At 34.2% G+C, this 16,187-nt stretch overlaps 2 protein-coding genes and 1 pseudogene across 3 annotated transcripts; all 3 read left to right on the forward strand.

The window, feature by feature from the left end:
* Positions 1-422: 422 nt before the first annotated feature.
* On the forward strand, positions 423-2,993 carry LOC147387532 (beta-glucosidase 18-like). The gene is made up of 4 exons (XM_086421229.1): positions 423-1,393; positions 1,500-1,558; positions 1,658-1,895; positions 2,585-2,993. Exons 1-3 carry the CDS (start codon positions 1,321-1,323, stop codon positions 1,802-1,804), a joined length of 279 nt encoding a protein of 92 aa, XP_086277355.1. The 5' UTR covers positions 423-1,320; the 3' UTR covers positions 1,805-1,895; positions 2,585-2,993.
* Positions 2,994-5,248: 2,255 nt separating this feature from the next.
* LOC147387533 (beta-glucosidase 18-like) lies at positions 5,249-9,471 on the forward strand. Its single transcript, XM_086421225.1, has 12 exons — positions 5,249-5,492; positions 5,576-5,642; positions 5,764-5,822; positions 5,922-5,997; positions 6,081-6,155; positions 6,245-6,332; positions 6,416-6,668; positions 6,857-6,972; positions 7,580-7,832; positions 8,213-8,315; positions 8,634-8,742; positions 9,100-9,471. Exons 1-12 carry the CDS (start codon positions 5,358-5,360, stop codon positions 9,353-9,355), a joined length of 1,590 nt encoding a protein of 529 aa, XP_086277351.1. The 5' UTR covers positions 5,249-5,357; the 3' UTR covers positions 9,356-9,471.
* A 1,062-nt stretch (positions 9,472-10,533) lies between these two features.
* LOC147387534 (beta-glucosidase 18-like) lies at positions 10,534-15,295 on the forward strand (annotated as a pseudogene). The gene is made up of 11 exons (XR_015171361.1): positions 10,534-10,827; positions 10,908-10,974; positions 11,101-11,159; positions 11,259-11,334; positions 11,422-11,496; positions 11,566-11,857; positions 11,990-12,105; positions 13,719-13,974; positions 14,303-14,405; positions 14,703-14,811; positions 14,906-15,295. The product of XR_015171361.1 is annotated as a beta-glucosidase 18-like (transcript).
* The last annotated feature ends 892 nt before the right edge of the window (positions 15,296-16,187 follow it).

The following is a 16,187-nucleotide window of genomic DNA, read 5'->3' on the forward strand; positions in this document are numbered from 1 at the left end:
TTTTATAGTGGAAGATGTGCGAGTTCTTTCCCCCAAAAGCTTTATAGATGACTTATTGTTGATGATCTCTCTTATCATTACATGTGAAGGTAAACACTGTTTCTTTTAGAGATGGGGGGAACGTCGTCTTATCCATCATTTCACACATTGGTATACCAAGTTCTATGGGCAAGCCACTACTTCATATACTTGGGGTTGGGGTATTTCAAGGGCAATGTTGCACTCTCTTGGCTATGTTGAACTATCAACGTTATCACTATCACCAACGTCGTCTTATCCATCATTTCACACATTGGTATACCAAGTTCTATGGGCAAGCCACTACTTCATATACTTGGGGTTGGGGTATTTCATGGGCAATGTTGCACTCTCTTGGCTATGATAAAGAGTCGTGCTGGAGTATCATTGACATTGGCATCGTTTCATGCATTGGTGTGCACAGAACCATAGATGCTTCGCACTTGTATCTCGATGAAAAGCATTTACAGTTTTGTACACACATCCACATCAACAATGTGTGAAATGATGTCGATTTCAATGTTACTTCAGCATTTTCCTATGTTAAAATCACTTATGTTTATTGTTAGGCATTTAAATCAATATGCCAAAAGGCATAGATCTATTGGATTATGTTGAATTTAAGCTCTTAACCACTTAGGCATATGGCAATCCAACTTCGAAAGACTCCAACTTGAGGTAGGTGGTTCACTTTGATACCAATTATTAGGCACTTTAACCAATATGCCAAAAGGCCTGACCAGCTCTGGAATACGTCAAATTCAAGCTCTTAATCACTTTGGCTAGTAAACATTTATTAATTATATAACATAATGGTTGGGTTTGGTTTGTTTAAAGGGTTGGGTTCCACGAACTCAAGATATGACATAAGATCTTGACCGTGTAAACACAAAATCAAATGATTGAAAATTATTCATGACATAAGTTCATCACGATATGTATTATTGAGATACACATAAAATCTCAACCATTGGATTTTGTGTTTAAACGTAATAGATCTTGTGTCATTTCTTGAGTCAACAGAACTCCACCCTATCTATAAACTTAAGAGTGAGTTAACCACCAACCAATTATTGGAGCCAAAATGACAACTGACGCACAATGCTTCTTTTTTGTCCTTTTCCTTCTACTCTCCTTTCTTTTGTTTAGTGATGCAAGCTCTGATTAAGAAGAGATCAACAGAAGCCAATTCCCACATGGTTTTCTCTTTGGCACTGCCACTTCATCATATCAGGCCAGTTTTTTTTTTTTATTTGGTTAAATGGTTCTCTTTTCCATATATGACATTATTATTTCTTTGTAATGCGGATTGAAGGAGCAGTTCATGAAGATGGAAAGGGTCTCAACAATTGGGATTTTTTCAGTCACATTCCAGGTCCAAAAATTGAAAAAAAAATCTCAATCTTTAATTTCTTTGGACTTAATCAAAAACAAATGGTGGGGCTGTTTGATCTTGGTCTTCGATTTGTAATTTTTTTCAGGAAATATATTAACCAGAGACAACACTGATGTAGCCGACGACCATTACCATCGTTACCTTGTATGTACATTATGTATAATAGACAGGTCTCTAGTCTTTTTGTTCCAAATTCTTGCAATCTAGACAAAAACAATATTATTTATTGTTTGCTCTACACAGGAAGACATTGAGCTCATGCATTCGCTTGGCATAAATGCTTACCGTTTCTCAATTTCTTGGGCTAGAATACTACCACATAAGGATGATAAATATATATTTGGACTTGATTCACTTTCATCGTTAATTGTCTCGATCCACATTGATTAGTTAATTGTGTTCATGGGAGGGAGATTTGGGGATGTTAATCCTAATGGAATCATGTTCTATAACAAGATCGTAGACAATCTCCTACTCAAAGGTAAGTTTTTTAGACAGAATTTTGACTTGATCTTTCTAGCCCATTAACCTTAAGTAAGGTTTAAAGCAGTAATGTTTAAGACATGTTGAGAAAAATTTAGAGTACTTAACTTTAAATACTCAAATATTGGATATAAACAAATAAACAAATTACTTGTACTATACCCTTAATAAAAGAATACTATTCACAATTTGAAAAAGAAAATAACATTCTTTTAAGAAAATATAACTTATTGTTTTGCTTACAACTTAATTTTTCTCACAACTTGATGCAAAATGAAAGAACTCACTCCTATTTATACTAGTGACACCTTCTTAAGTAATGATTAGGATTGTGCCAACACGCTTTTAATCTAATGATTACAATTTATCATATAGAATTTTCACCAAAATATCTACTACTTTAGAGTTTTCTACTTTTCTCTCATCAAAAAATATTTAGAATTTTCTCTAGAAAAATTATAGAAATTGAACTCTAAATTATCATTGGACTTGTGCAATAAGTTTAGGTTTTTTCTAATTGAGCTAGTGTTAAATTTTAACAAGACACACCACAAGAACTCGAGAAGAGATATGGGTCATGGCTCAATTCTCTAATACAATGAGCAAACTCCATTTTCTTATCTACTTTATTATCTGAATTACTAATAATGTGTCAATTTGATTGGGTGTGGTTGGTGTCCCTTGTAGGGAAGATTTTGCATATTTTGCCGATATCTGTTTTAGAAACTTTGATGATCGGGTGAAATATTGGACTACCATCAATGAGCCGAACCTCTTTGGAAGATTTGCTTACATGAACAGCCTATACCCCCCCAGTCATTGTTCTGCATCATTTGGGAATTGTTCCCATGCTAATTCGAAGATAGAGCCTTTGATTGCAGTCCACATGCCGACATTTAAAGAAGATTATATGAGGTTATTAGAAAAATGTAACAATTTCATATAGGAATCTCTAATTCTATGTCTGTTACATCTCATATCTCATTAAACATTAATTTTTTATTTTATCTTTGAACACGAACTAATGTGGTGTGATCTGTGTACCAGCCCAAATAAGGTGGTTATGTATCAATTGTTGTGAGTGCATTTATGTATGTGAAGCTGCCAAACATGGCTTTGGCTTTCAATGTTGCCTAGTAAATTTTAAATTTCAAGGCTAAGAGCATCTCCAACAATGCTCTTTAAAATAAAAAGGTAGATTTTGTCAAAATCTGACAAATGTTATTTTAGCTAATCTAAATGTTTTTAAATGTTTCAACAGACTCAACAAATCTTTTATTTGTTGAAAATTAACTCAAATTTTAATAAGAGTTGTGACCTCACATTTTGGAATTCAAAAACATGATCGGATGCCACAAGTTTCTGGAGAACGAAATTCTAAGAAATTTGACAAAAAAATATCATTTTTCACTGTTTAATTTTAATTTTAAATTTTGAGAGTTTGATAATTGTCCATTTGTATTCGATTGTCAATGTGATAATTCATGTGGGCCCAACGACGTTTAGTGAGATTTGAAATCTTATTAAGGTAATAAGATAAGTATTTTTATATTATAATTTTATTAATAATAAAGAAAGTACACGTTATGTGTCTTCATCTCGATATTTGTATTATCTACTTTAACTCGGGGACCTTAATTATTTTGTCAACTGTGTATAATATAAAGTATGACTCACGTTTATAATATAAAATTAAATACATTATTAAGTACCAATAACGTGATTCTCACTCCTTGGTATTATATTCTCTCCAATCAGTTGGACAGAAATAATGAAAAAAGAATGGGAAGAAAAAATTGTCTCTTTACGTAAGCTTTGAAAATTTTAAAATGGTAGGAATTTCGCATTTAAAATTTAAAAAATAATAATAATTGCACAGCTTTCACACAAGGCCCTATGATGTCTATATGATGTGGGGACTTATCTTTACTTGTGTAGCATTCTAAAGTAAATATTGGTCTTGTTTAATAAATGGTGACAAAACATGAATTGAAGTAGAAATAAGAGATTTAATGAGTCATGCTTTGATATAATTTAGAGAGAATATTTTGAAAATTAGAAAACTGGGTGTAAAAAAAATGGTTTGTATATCTGTTTTTGTAAATAACTTTTTTTCCATTATAATGAAAATCCAATCCTGATCTTAGTCAAGGCGAAACTTTTGATTTAGGCATCCATTTGACTATTATCATTAATGCTTTTGTGACATCTCGAGAAGATCTATCCAGTTGGATAAGCTAAATGATTCAAATATTCTTATTTTTGCATTTTAGAGTTATGTTGTTATTAGTTTTGAGGCACGATTTTGATAATTGTACAATATAATTTCAAGTCCAAATGCTCCTAAAATAATAAGAGGATTTTAGACAATTGATTTTCTATAGAAAATAAGAAGATTTAGAAGAAAAATATTTAAAATGGAGAAAGAAAAGTTTATTGACTTATTGCAACTTAAGCTCTCAAAGTGAAAAATGAATATAAACCTGAACAATTAGTCAGATGCCATTTTAACCAAAATAACTTTTATTTTGAAAGATACCCAAAATTATCGAGTAAGATTGACTTGATTAGACGAGTTGTAAAATTACGATTATGTGAAGTGTACAACAAGTTAGTGGAATTGTGAAGTGTACAACAAATTAATATAATCACAACAAAAATTAAATCCTTTCTCTCTTTGAGTGACAAAAATAGATTAACAATATCTAACCAATATCAATACCATCATTATACCCAATAATGCTAATCAAAGTGTAGGATAATTCAGCTGAGCAAAATAAACAACTACAAGCAACACAAGATTTTTAACATAAAAAACTCTTCAAACTGAAGGTAAAGCCATGGGACTTGTCTCGGTAGTCCACACCCAAATCTTTCACTATCAACAATAATGAGTTACACCAAAGGTCTCTCAAGATCAATATTGAGGCTCATAAAATTACAATCAACATCAAGAATACTTATTCTTGGTTCAACAATATAATAAACATCATTAAATAAAGATGAATTTCATAAATTAAAAAAAAAAAAAGGAAAAAGGTTTAGGTCTCAACAAGAAAATCTTTCAATAAAGATGAAGAGAGAAGTTAATCTAAATAAATAAATCGGTAGAGTTGTAGGGGTTGTTGCAAAAATTCTCCACTCCAAATTTGAGTTAAATCGGATAAGTTTTACCCTTTAATCTTTTTGTCTCAACTCTTCCAAGTCCACCCCTTTACTTTTCTCTTTCTCTCAACTTTGCTATTTTCTTTCCTACCTTTTTATAACCCAAAAACAACAACTGTTGCCCTTTTCTTTTCACTTTTTAAGTTGAATGGGCTTTCGCCTTATTTCCCTTGGGTGGCCTACATGAGGTGTCCTCAGCCCAACAACTCTCAGTCTAGAATCTCTGGATCGGTTGCATCTTCCCATATCTCATATAAATTTGAAGTGTGTAACTGCCATTAGAGCTAAAATAGAAATGAGCCTTCAATTGTTCTTCCTTCTCTTTCTACTCTATTTTTCTTTGTTTAGTGATGTAAGCTCTGATGAAGAGGTCAACAAAAGCCAGTTCTCAGAAGATTTTCTTTTTGGTGTTGCATCTTCATCTTATCAGGCTAGTCTTTTTAATCTTTTTTGTTTAAAATTCTTTAATGGGTTATCTTTTTCTGATATTGTTATGGTTTCTTATTAATACAGATTGAAGGAGCTGTTCACGAAGATGGAAAGGGTCTCAACAATTGGGATGTTTTCACTCGCATCCCAGGTCCAAAAATTGAAAAAAAAAAAAAAAATTTAAATCTCAATTTTTAATTTCTTTGGATTTATTTAAAAAAATAATTGGTTGGGTTGTTTGATCTTCACCATTTCTTTTGAAAAAAATTCAGGAAATATAATAACTGGAGACAACGCCGACATCGCCGACGACCATTACCATCGCTATATTGTATACAATTATATATAACAGACATGTCTCCAGTCTTTTTATTCCAAATTTCTTGAAATCTAGATAAAAACAATCTTATTTCTTGTTTATTCTATACAGGAAGACATCGAGATCATGAATTCGCTCGGTGTAAATGCTTATCGTTTCTCGATTTCTTGGACTAGAATACTACCTAGTAAGGATGATAAATATTTGGAATTGATTGACTTTCAATGTTAATCATCTCAACCCATTCTGATTAGCTAATTGTGTTCATAGGAGGGAGATTTGGGGATGTTAATTCTAATGGGATCATGTTCTATAACAAGATTATAAACAATCTCCTACTCAAAGGTAAGTATTTGAGACTTTTGATTTGATCTTTCTCACCCAATTACCTTAAACAAACAAAAATGATCCAACACAACTAAGGTTTAAGGCAGGAATCGAGCCGTTTGTGACGATACATCATCATGATTTGCCTCAAGAACTTGAGGAGAGATATGGGTCATGGCTCAATCCACAAATACAGTGAGAAAACTCTGTTTTTTTAAATTATTTTGAATTACTAATGATGTGTGAATTTAATTGGGTTTGGTTGGTTTCCCTTGTAGAGAAGATTTTGTATATTTTGCCGAAATCTGTTTTAGAAACTTTGGTGATCGTGTGAAATATTGGACTACCATCAATGAGCCGAACCTCTTTGTCAAATTTGCTTACTTGAAGGGCACATACCCACCTGCCCGTTGTTCTGCACCCTTTGGAAATTGTTCCCATGGTAATTCAGAGATTGAACCTTTGATAGCAATTCACAACATGATATTGTCCCACGCCAAGGCAACTGACATTTACAGAAGATTATATCAGGTATTTAAAAAATTGCAACAATTCATTTTGGGATTTCTAATTGTCTCCACATCCTGAGTTTCCCTATACTAAGAACACCAGTGTCATATTTCTTAAAGATACTCTGCTGCCCGAGTCAGATTCAAATGTCATCCTACATAACTTACAGATTTGACATTATTTGTGAACTAATATGATCTGTGTACCAGCCCAAACAAGGTGGTTCTATTGGAATTGTTATTTGTGCATTCATGTACGAACCAATCAGTGAGAAAAAGGCGGATCGTGATGCTGCCAAAAGAGCTCTGGCTTTTGAAGTCTCCGGGTAACTTGTAAATTTCAAGTCTACCAATGTCACAGCATCAAAAGGAACACGCCCCTGACACAACAGCAGTAGTATTGGGTAGAGCATATATATATATATATATATATGTATGATGTATGGCCCATAACCCCCAAGGGGTTGGCTAAGTGGGGAGCTGAGCCTTGATAAGCTCCTCAGGAAGGGTAGGTCAGGTGTTTGAAACCCCACGAAGCTATGAATTCCTTGGGGTCACCCTCCAGGGTCTGGTTGACATTCGAGTCAACCAGCTGCACGTAGGACCTTCCGAGGGGGGCTGTACATGTGACCGTGGGATTAGTCTCACCCGGAGGGTGGGGATACCCACGATAAGCAAAAAAAAAAAAAAAAATTGATATATTGCCCATGTTTAGAATACAAATAAGAGCCAATAATGTGTTATATTCTCTCCACTCGTGTAGCTTTAAATATTGTCTGTGCAATTAAGTGATTGAAAAAAAAACATGAGTTGGTACAAAAATATTTGATGAAACATGCCTTAATGAATAACTAACACCCAAACATAATGGCCCCATGACCATTTATTACTAAATGCAAATGAAATGCTAATGTCAATTGTGTGGTGAAGCAGGTTTTTAGATCCCCTAATATTTGGAGATTACCCTTCAGAGATGCGCTATTACCTTGGACATCAACTTCCCAAGTTCTCTCCAAAGGAATCAAATATGCTGAAAGATAGTATTGACTTCATTGGTGTCAACCACTATTCAACCTTCTACGCAAAGGACTGTATCGAATCTCCTTGTGATGAAGGAGGTGGTCATGCAGTCGAAGGTTTCGTGTACACCACCGGTGAAAAAGATGGAATCCCAATCGGAGAAAGGGTATTACTATATCATAAACAAACACTAGACAATGCTCATGACACATTAAAAATGTGAATTTTTGTTACCCCCCTTAGTGCTACTATATACCACAACTCAGCCTGATTGGTCGTTTAAAACTGTTGAATTTGATCGATTTTCATCATGGGCAAAGTCCATGGGTGAAAGAATTCAATGGGTTATTGGTTAAAAATTCAAAGATTAAGATGTTGTGTGGTGTCAAAAAATATTCAATGTGTTCCCTGGGGTTATGACAGCAATGTAACACCACCACAAAGGCATAATTATATTAAATGTTTATGTTTCCTTCTTTAATCCTACAAGTTGATGCATGTTTTTTTTTGTTGCTTATGTTCATATGTTCTTATTTTATTTTACAGACAGGAATGCCAAGATTCTATGTCGTCCCAAACGGCATGGAGAAGATCATTGGATATCTTAAGACTAGATACAACAACAAGCCAATGTTTGTGACTGAAAATGGTAAGTAAATCAAAGTGGTAGAAAGCTAGTGTATAGATGCGCGGCTACAAATATCAGGTTTGGATCGGGGTAATTTGGGTATCCAAATGATGATAAGATAAATCGATCCAATTACTTGAATTGGATTCGGATCTCATAGATAGAAACTATTACCAATTGGGCTTGTACTTTAGTCATTTATTAAAATCAAAGATCAAAGATACTAGTTTCGGGAATTTTGTTTTTTTTTCCGAATCAGGAAGTTTCTTTTCTTCAATTTGCAATTTTGTGACCTTGGTTGTGGACTTTGAAGTCTTACTTGTTACTCCATGTTTCCAGGGGTCTCTCTAGAGGACGAAAACATGAAACAAGTGGGCGAGATACTAAATGATGTCAAGCGTGTCGAGTTTCACAAAAGCTACCTTGCTTCCCTAGCACGAGCCATTAAGTAAGTGAATTGTTCAATTGGTTTTCCTGATTTAACCATAATTTGAGAGCCAAATTTTTTGCTCTGCTAAAAGAGGGAAAAGAGCCGTGTCATCAACAAACATGGGGCATATTGCCAAGTACCCCCTTGGGAGTTTTCTAGTAACTTGGCTAAGGATTCAAAATACTAAGGTGGCTCAATGTCAACCAAATGAAAGTGGTTCGATCCACCAAACAACCCTATCATCATTATAATAAAAGATTTGGGGTTGGTTAAAATAATCTTGTTTAATTTCTCCATTCAATTCTTACCTACCGCCTATATAATTTATTAAAATGAGTGAGACAGTAATTGACCGATTAGGTATTTCTTTGACAGGGATGGTGCAGATGTACAAGGCTATTTTGTGTGGTCTGTAATGGATAATTTCGAATGGATTATGGGGTATAGTTTGAGATACGGATTGTATTACGTCGATTACCAAACATTGGAGCGGACACCAAAATTATCTGCAAAATGGTTCAGAAATTTAATAACTAATAATACCCAACAAAGAGGGATTATAACTTCCAAGAACAAAAATGTCAGACACGCCACATGGAGAGGTGTACAAACAAATGTGGATATCATGTAGGCACAAATCATGTTATTGTAGAATATATTGTGGTTTGGAATAATATCGAAAAATATTGGAGATAGCTCCTCGTGTCTTGAAATGTTTTCAATTTATCAGTTCGATATCAGTGCTCATTTGAATTTCGTGAGAGAGAAATAAGTAGGGCTACAGATTTCTTCATCCGTGCAGGATCATTTGATAGGAAATTTTCTTTTTATAGTGGAAGATGTGCGAGTTCTTTCCCTCAAAAGCTTTATAGACGATTTATCGTGAATGATCTCTCTTATCATTTACATGTGAAGGTAAACACCATTTCTTTTAGAGATAAGGGGAGGACCTTTCAAACCCAGCTTACCAATAAAAAGACTAATAATAATATTCCAATACTGCCCTAGTCGCCATCACCATTGCCGTGTCATCATCATTACCACCATAATCACCATAATTGTCATCACTATCATCATTATCATCATCACCATCTTCCTCTTATCCATGATGTTGAAGATGTCCTAAGGGTCTTAGCTCATTTGCATTGGTTTACCAAGGTCTATGGGCAAGCCACTACTTCGTATACTTGGGGTTGGGGTATTTCAAGGGCCATGTTGCACTCTCTTGGCTATGATAAAGAGTCATGCTGGAGTAAAATTGAAATTGATATCGTTTCACACGTTGGTGTGCACAGAATCATAGATGCTTCTCACTCGTATCTCGATGAAAAGCATTTTTGTTCTGTACACACATCCACATCAGCAATGTGTGAAACAATGTCAATTTCACTGTTACTTCAACATCTTTCTATGTTAAAAAATCACTTATGATGTTTATTGTTAGGTACTTAAATCAATATGCCAAAAGGCATAGATCCATTGGATCATGTCGAATTTAAGCTCTTAACCACTTGGGCACGTAGCAATCCAACTTCGAACGACTCCAACTTGAGATAGATGGTTCACTTTGACACCAATTATTAGGTACTTTAACCAATATGCCAAAAGGCCTAAACAGCTCAAGAATACACCAAATTCAAGCTCTTAATCACTTTGGCTAATAAACATTTATTAATTATATAACATAATGGTTTGGTTTGTTTAAAGGGTTAGGTTCCGCCAACTCAAGATGACATAAGATCTTGACCGTGTAAACACAAAATCAAATGATTGAAAATTATTGTTGACATAAGTATCGTCACGATATGTATTATTGAGATACACATAAAATCTCAACCGTTGGATTTTGTGTTTAAAGGTAAAAGATTTTGTGTCATTTCTGGAGTCAACAGAACCCCACCCTACATATAAAGTTAAGAGTGAGTTAACCACCAATCAATTATTGGAGCCAAAATGACAACAGACTTACCACGCTTCTTCTTTGTCCTTCTCCTTCTACTCTGCTTTCTGTTGTTTAGTGATGCAAAATCTGATGAAGAAGAGATCAACAGAAGCCAATTCCCACATGGTTTTCTCTTTGGCACAGCCACTTCATCATATCAGGCCAGTTTTTTTTTATTTTTTTTATTAGGTTAAATGGTTCTCTTTTCAATATATGACATTATTATTTCTTTGTAATGCAGATTGAAGGAGCAGTTCATGAAGATGGAAAGGGTCTCAACAATTGGGATGTTTTCAGTCACATTCCAGGTCCAAAAATTGAAAAACATAAAAATAAAAAATCTCGATCTTTAATTTCTTTGGACTTAATCAAAAACATATGGTGAGGTTGTTTGATCTTAGTCTTTGCTTTTTAATTTTTTTAATTTTTTTTAGGAAATATATTAACCGGAGACAACGCTGATGTAGCCGATGACCATTACCATCGTTACCTTGTATGTGCATGATTTATAATAGACAGGTCTCTAGTCTTTTTGTTCCAAATTCTTGAAATCTAGAGAAAAACAATATTATTTCTTGTTTGTTCTACACAGGAAGACATTGAGCTCATGCATTCGCTTGGCATAAATTCTTATCGTTTCTCGATTTCTTGGGCTAGAATACTACCTCGTAAGGATGATAAATATATATTTGGACTTGATTCACTTTCACTGTTGATCGTCTCGACCCATATTGATTAGTTAATTGTGTTCATAGGAGGGAGATTTGGGGATGTTAATCCTAATGGAATCAGGTTCTATAACAAGATCATAGACAATCTCCTACTGAAAGGTCAGTTTTTGAGACTGAATTTTGGGTTGATCTTTCTAGCCCATTAACCTTAAGTAAGGTTTAAAGCAGGAATCGAACCTTTTGTGACGATAAATCATGAAGACATACCACAAGAACTCGAGGAGAGATATGGGTCGTAATTTTAGATTTTGGTGATCGGGTGAAATATTGGACTACCATCAATGAGCCGAACCTCTTTGGAAGATTTGCTTACATGAACGGCCAATACCCGCCCGGTTGTTGTTCTGCATCCTTCGGAAATTGTTCCCATGGTAATTCGGAGATAGAGCCTTTGATCGCAGTCCACAACATGATATTATCCCACGCCAAGGCTACCAACATTTATAGAAGATTATATAAGGTAATTTGAAAAATGTAACAATTTCATATAGGAATCTCTAACTCTATGTCTGTTAAATCTCATATCTGATTAAACATTAATTTTCATTTTTATCTTTGAACACGAACTGATGTGGTGTGATCTGTGTGCCAGCCCAAACAAGGTGGTTATATTTCAATTGTTGTGAGTGCATTTATGTATGAACCAATCAGTGAAGCGGAGGCAGATTGTGAAGCTGCCAATAGGGCTTTGGCTTTAAATGTTGCCTGGTAAGTTCTAAATTTCCAGGCTAAGAGCATCTCCAACGATGCTCTGTGAAATAAAGAGCAGATTTTGTCAAAATCTGACAAGACTCGACAAATCTTTCATTTGTTGAAAATTAACTCAAATTTTAATAAGGATTGTGACCTCACATTTTGGAATCCAAAAACATGATCCGATACCACCGACTTCTAGATAATGAAATTCTAAGAAATTTGAAAAAGAAAAAAAAAAATATCATTTTTCACCATTAAATTTTAATTTTAAATTTTGGGAGTTCAGTAACTGTCCATTTGTGTTCGATTGTCAATGTAATAATTCATGTGGTCTAAACGATCTTTAATGAGATTTCAAATCTTACCAAGATAGTAAGATAAATACATTTATATTATAATTCAATAACGAGCAAAGTATTCTCGCTACATGTGGCGAGTCTTCATCTCGATCTTTGTGTTCGCTACTTTTAACTTGAGGTAGTAGAGAGTCTGTTACCTTAATTATTTTGTCAATTTATTATGATAAAGAGCATCTGACACAGCAGTAATTATATATGATAGAGAAAGATTCACGTTTATAATATAAAATTAAATACATTAATAAGTACCAATAATGTGATTCTTCTTGGTATTATATTCTCTCCAATAAGTTGGATAGAAATAATGAATAAAGAATGGGAAGAAACATTTGTCTCTTTACGGAAGCTTTGAAAATATTAAACTGGTACGAATTTCCCATTAAAAAAAAAAAAAAAAAAAAAATTGCACAGCTTTCACACAAGGCCTTATGATGTCTATATGATGTGGAGACTTCTCTTCACTTGTGTAGCATTCTAAAGTAAATATTGGTCTTGTTTAATAGATGGTGATAAAACTTGAATTGAAGTAGAAATAAAAGATTTAATGAGTCATGCCTTGATATAATTTAGAGAGAATATTTTGAAAATTAGAAAACTGGGTGTATAAAAAAAAAGTGTATGTATACCTGTTTTCGTAAATAACTTTTTTATTATTATTATAATGAAACTAAGTAAACGAGTGAATTTGGCTTTTTTTTTTAAAGATTAAAGTGACAAAATCCAATCTTGATCTTAGTCAAGGCGTAACTTTTGATTTAGGCATCCATTTGACTATTATCATTTGTGCTTTTGTGGTATCTCGAGAAGATCTGTCCAGTTGGATGAGCTAAATGATTCAAATATTCTTATTTTTGCATTTCAGAGTTACGTTATTAGTTTTGGGGCATGATTTTGGTAATTGTTCAATATAATTTCAAGTCCAAATGCTCCTAAAATAACTCCGAAATGAAAAAAAGAAGAAGAATGGTTAACAGCGTCGCCATTTTCACCGTATAGATCTTCACGAACTACCCCAAAAATGGGAATATCCCACTTCGTAAATATTTTTGTTTCTATATTTTGTTTTGTTATTTTTGCAAATTTCATACCCATTTGCATGTAACACCTTATAATTTATAGCTTTCGATAAAGCTGAAGAGTTAAAAACACTGAATTACTTAGTCCTTGTGTTTCTCAAAACCTCTTTAGTCCACTTGGATGACTTAGCACCAAAACGTAATACCCCATCGACAAACTACTAAATGCCATTGTCAATTTTTGATGAAGTAGGGTTTTAGATCCCTTCATATTTGGAGATTACCCTCCAGAGATGCGCCATTACCTTGGACATCGACTGCCCAAGTTCTCTCCAAAGGAATCAAACATGTTGAAAGATAGTATCGACTTCATTGGTGTCAACCACTATTCATCCTTATATGCGAAGGATTGCATCGAATCTCCTTCTGATTCAGAAGGTTGTCATGCAATCGAAGGTTTCGTGTACACCACCAGTAAAAGAGATGGAATCTCAATTGGAGAAAAGGTATCACAATATCATAAACAAACATTTGACATTAATTACTGCCGTCATGACCCCATTGAACCTGTTAATTTTTGTTACCCCACTTGATTAGTGCTACTTCATACCACAAGTCAGCTTTATTGTTCATTTGAAACCGTTGGATTTGAGCGGTTTTCATCATGGAATTTTTGCGGTGGGATTGATGAATATATTATATGTCCACATGGTCATGACAGCAATGTAAATGGCATAATTATGCTATATGTTTCTGTTTCCTTCTTCCCTTCCCTGAAAGTTGTGATTCTCTTTCTCCTCAACGTACATTTTTTATTTTTGTTCCATTTTTCAGACAGCAATGCCTATATTCTCTGTTGTCCCAAGCGGCATGGAGAAGATTATTGGGTATCTTAAGATCAGATACAACAATAAGCCAATGTTTGTGACTGAAAATGGTGAGTCTCATAGTGGTACAAGGGTAATAGATGTAAATGTGGCTACCAATCGATTGAAACATTATTGGGTTTGGTTACTCTTGGAAGTCCTACCCATTGACAGCCATTGACATAGGGTTGTAAATTGGGGACACTTGTACTCCTTGAACTTTTTCCATTCCTTGACAAAAAAGATCAAAGTGTTAATTTGGGAGACTTTTAAATCGAATCAATTAGTTGAAGTCAGTTTTTCAATTTTGCAATTCCATGACCTTGGTTATGTACTCTAAAGTCTTGCTTGTTACCCCATGTTTCCAGGGTTCTCTGAAGAGGGACATACCACAAAGCTACCGAGCAAGCTATTGAATGATTTCAAGCGCATTGAGTTTCATAGAAGCTACCTTGCTTCCCTAGCACGAGCCATTAAGTAAGTGATATGTGACCACAATTTGTATCTACCACTTATATAATTTGTCAAAATGAGAGAGAATAATTGACACGCGTGCGTATTTCTCTGACAGGGATGGTGCAGATGTTCGAGGCTATTTTGTATGGTCCCTAATGGACAATTTCGAATGGAATTTGGGGTATACTGTGAGGTTTGGATTGTATCACATCAATCATAAAACACTTGAGCGTACACCAAAATTATCTGTAAAATGGTTTAGAAATTTCCTCACTAATAATAATACCCACATTGATCAAAGAGGGATCATAACTTCCAAGAACAAAAGTTTCATAGGCACTACATGGAGAGGTGTAGAAGTTGACATGTGAATGACATATAGACAAACCAATCGCAAGTGTGAGTGCAGCTTTTATAGAATTTATGATTGTTTTGAATATTAATAAAGCCAAAGGGTTTATATAAATATTAATATTCTTTATATTTGGATAGTTAGAACATGAAATGGGTGGGATATGGATATGAATCTGGATCTGTACTTGACTGTGAATTATTGAACCATGCTGAATTTGACTCATGGCCAGGATCTATATCCAATCTGAGATAGAATGAAACAGTTCTTATAGAAGGAGGTTAAAAAAATTTGACGGTCTGCAAAAAAAAGGACAATAGATATAGGAGGAAAAATAGTAATTGAAAAAAAAGTAAAACAATAGCAAATAAAAAAAATAAAAAAAAATAAAAAGGGCGGGGGGGGGGGGGGGGGGTGGTGTTCCAAATCACTCTTAATAAAGAGTCCGAATCGTATTATACCGAAGGAGGAAGGTTGAAATGCCACTCCCACACCTAAAAACTTGCCACAAAAGGAGATTCTTTCTTCAAAGGAGTAATGAATGTGATAAGATTTGAGGTGTCAAAGGGGGGTTTCCACCCTATCTTTCTCTAGGTGTATATATTCCGAACTCATATTCTAAAAATATCATTCTCCATCACAACGTAACTCATGAGATACAATGACAAAGACATTTGGTATCTCATTCATCTTAATACGATGCATCTTATTTTTTAACAATTGTGTCACTCCACCTACGCGACGGAAAGAATCTTGTTCGTCCATTTCATATCAAGTATTACACATTTAATTTTTCAAAATGGGAGAGAATAATTGAAAGACTTGTGCCTATATGTGACAGGGATGGTACAGATGTTCGAGGCTATTTTGTATGGTCCCTAATTTAAGTTTCGAATGGGTTTATGTGTATTGTATGAGATTCGGATTGTATTACGTGGATTACCAAACACTCGAACGTACACCAAAATTATCGGCAAGATGGTTCAGAAATTTCATAACTAAAAATACCCACATTGATCAAAAAGGGTTCATAGCTTCCAAGAAT

This window comes from Akebia trifoliata, chromosome 13 (genome assembly GCF_017979445.1).
Source record: "Akebia trifoliata isolate Shusen 1 chromosome 13, ASM1797944v1, whole genome shotgun sequence".
Classification (NCBI taxonomy): domain Eukaryota; kingdom Viridiplantae; phylum Streptophyta; class Magnoliopsida; order Ranunculales; family Lardizabalaceae; genus Akebia; species Akebia trifoliata.

What these genes read in the sequence shown, in the direction of transcription:
- LOC147387533 (XM_086421225.1), top strand. Translation starts at nt 5,358, where the DNA reads ATGAGCCTTCAATTGTTCTTCCTTCTCTTTCTACTCTATTTTTCTTTG. An exon ending in TGTTTTCACTCGCATCCCAG is followed by an intron (nt 5,643 to 5,763) that starts GTCCAAAAATTG and finishes AAAAAAATTCAG; the next exon opens with GAAATATAATAACTGGAGAC. An exon ending in AATGTTTGTGACTGAAAATG is followed by an intron (nt 8,316 to 8,633) that starts GTAAGTAAATCA and finishes CCATGTTTCCAG; the next exon opens with GGGTCTCTCTAGAGGACGAA.
- LOC147387532 (XM_086421229.1), top strand. Translation starts at nt 1,321, where the DNA reads ATGCGGATTGAAGGAGCAGTTCATGAAGATGGAAAGGGTCTCAACAAT. An exon ending in TTTTTTCAGTCACATTCCAG is followed by an intron (nt 1,394 to 1,499) that starts GTCCAAAAATTG and finishes AATTTTTTTCAG; the next exon opens with GAAATATATTAACCAGAGAC. An exon ending in ACCATTACCATCGTTACCTT is followed by an intron (nt 1,559 to 1,657) that starts GTATGTACATTA and finishes TGCTCTACACAG; the next exon opens with GAAGACATTGAGCTCATGCA.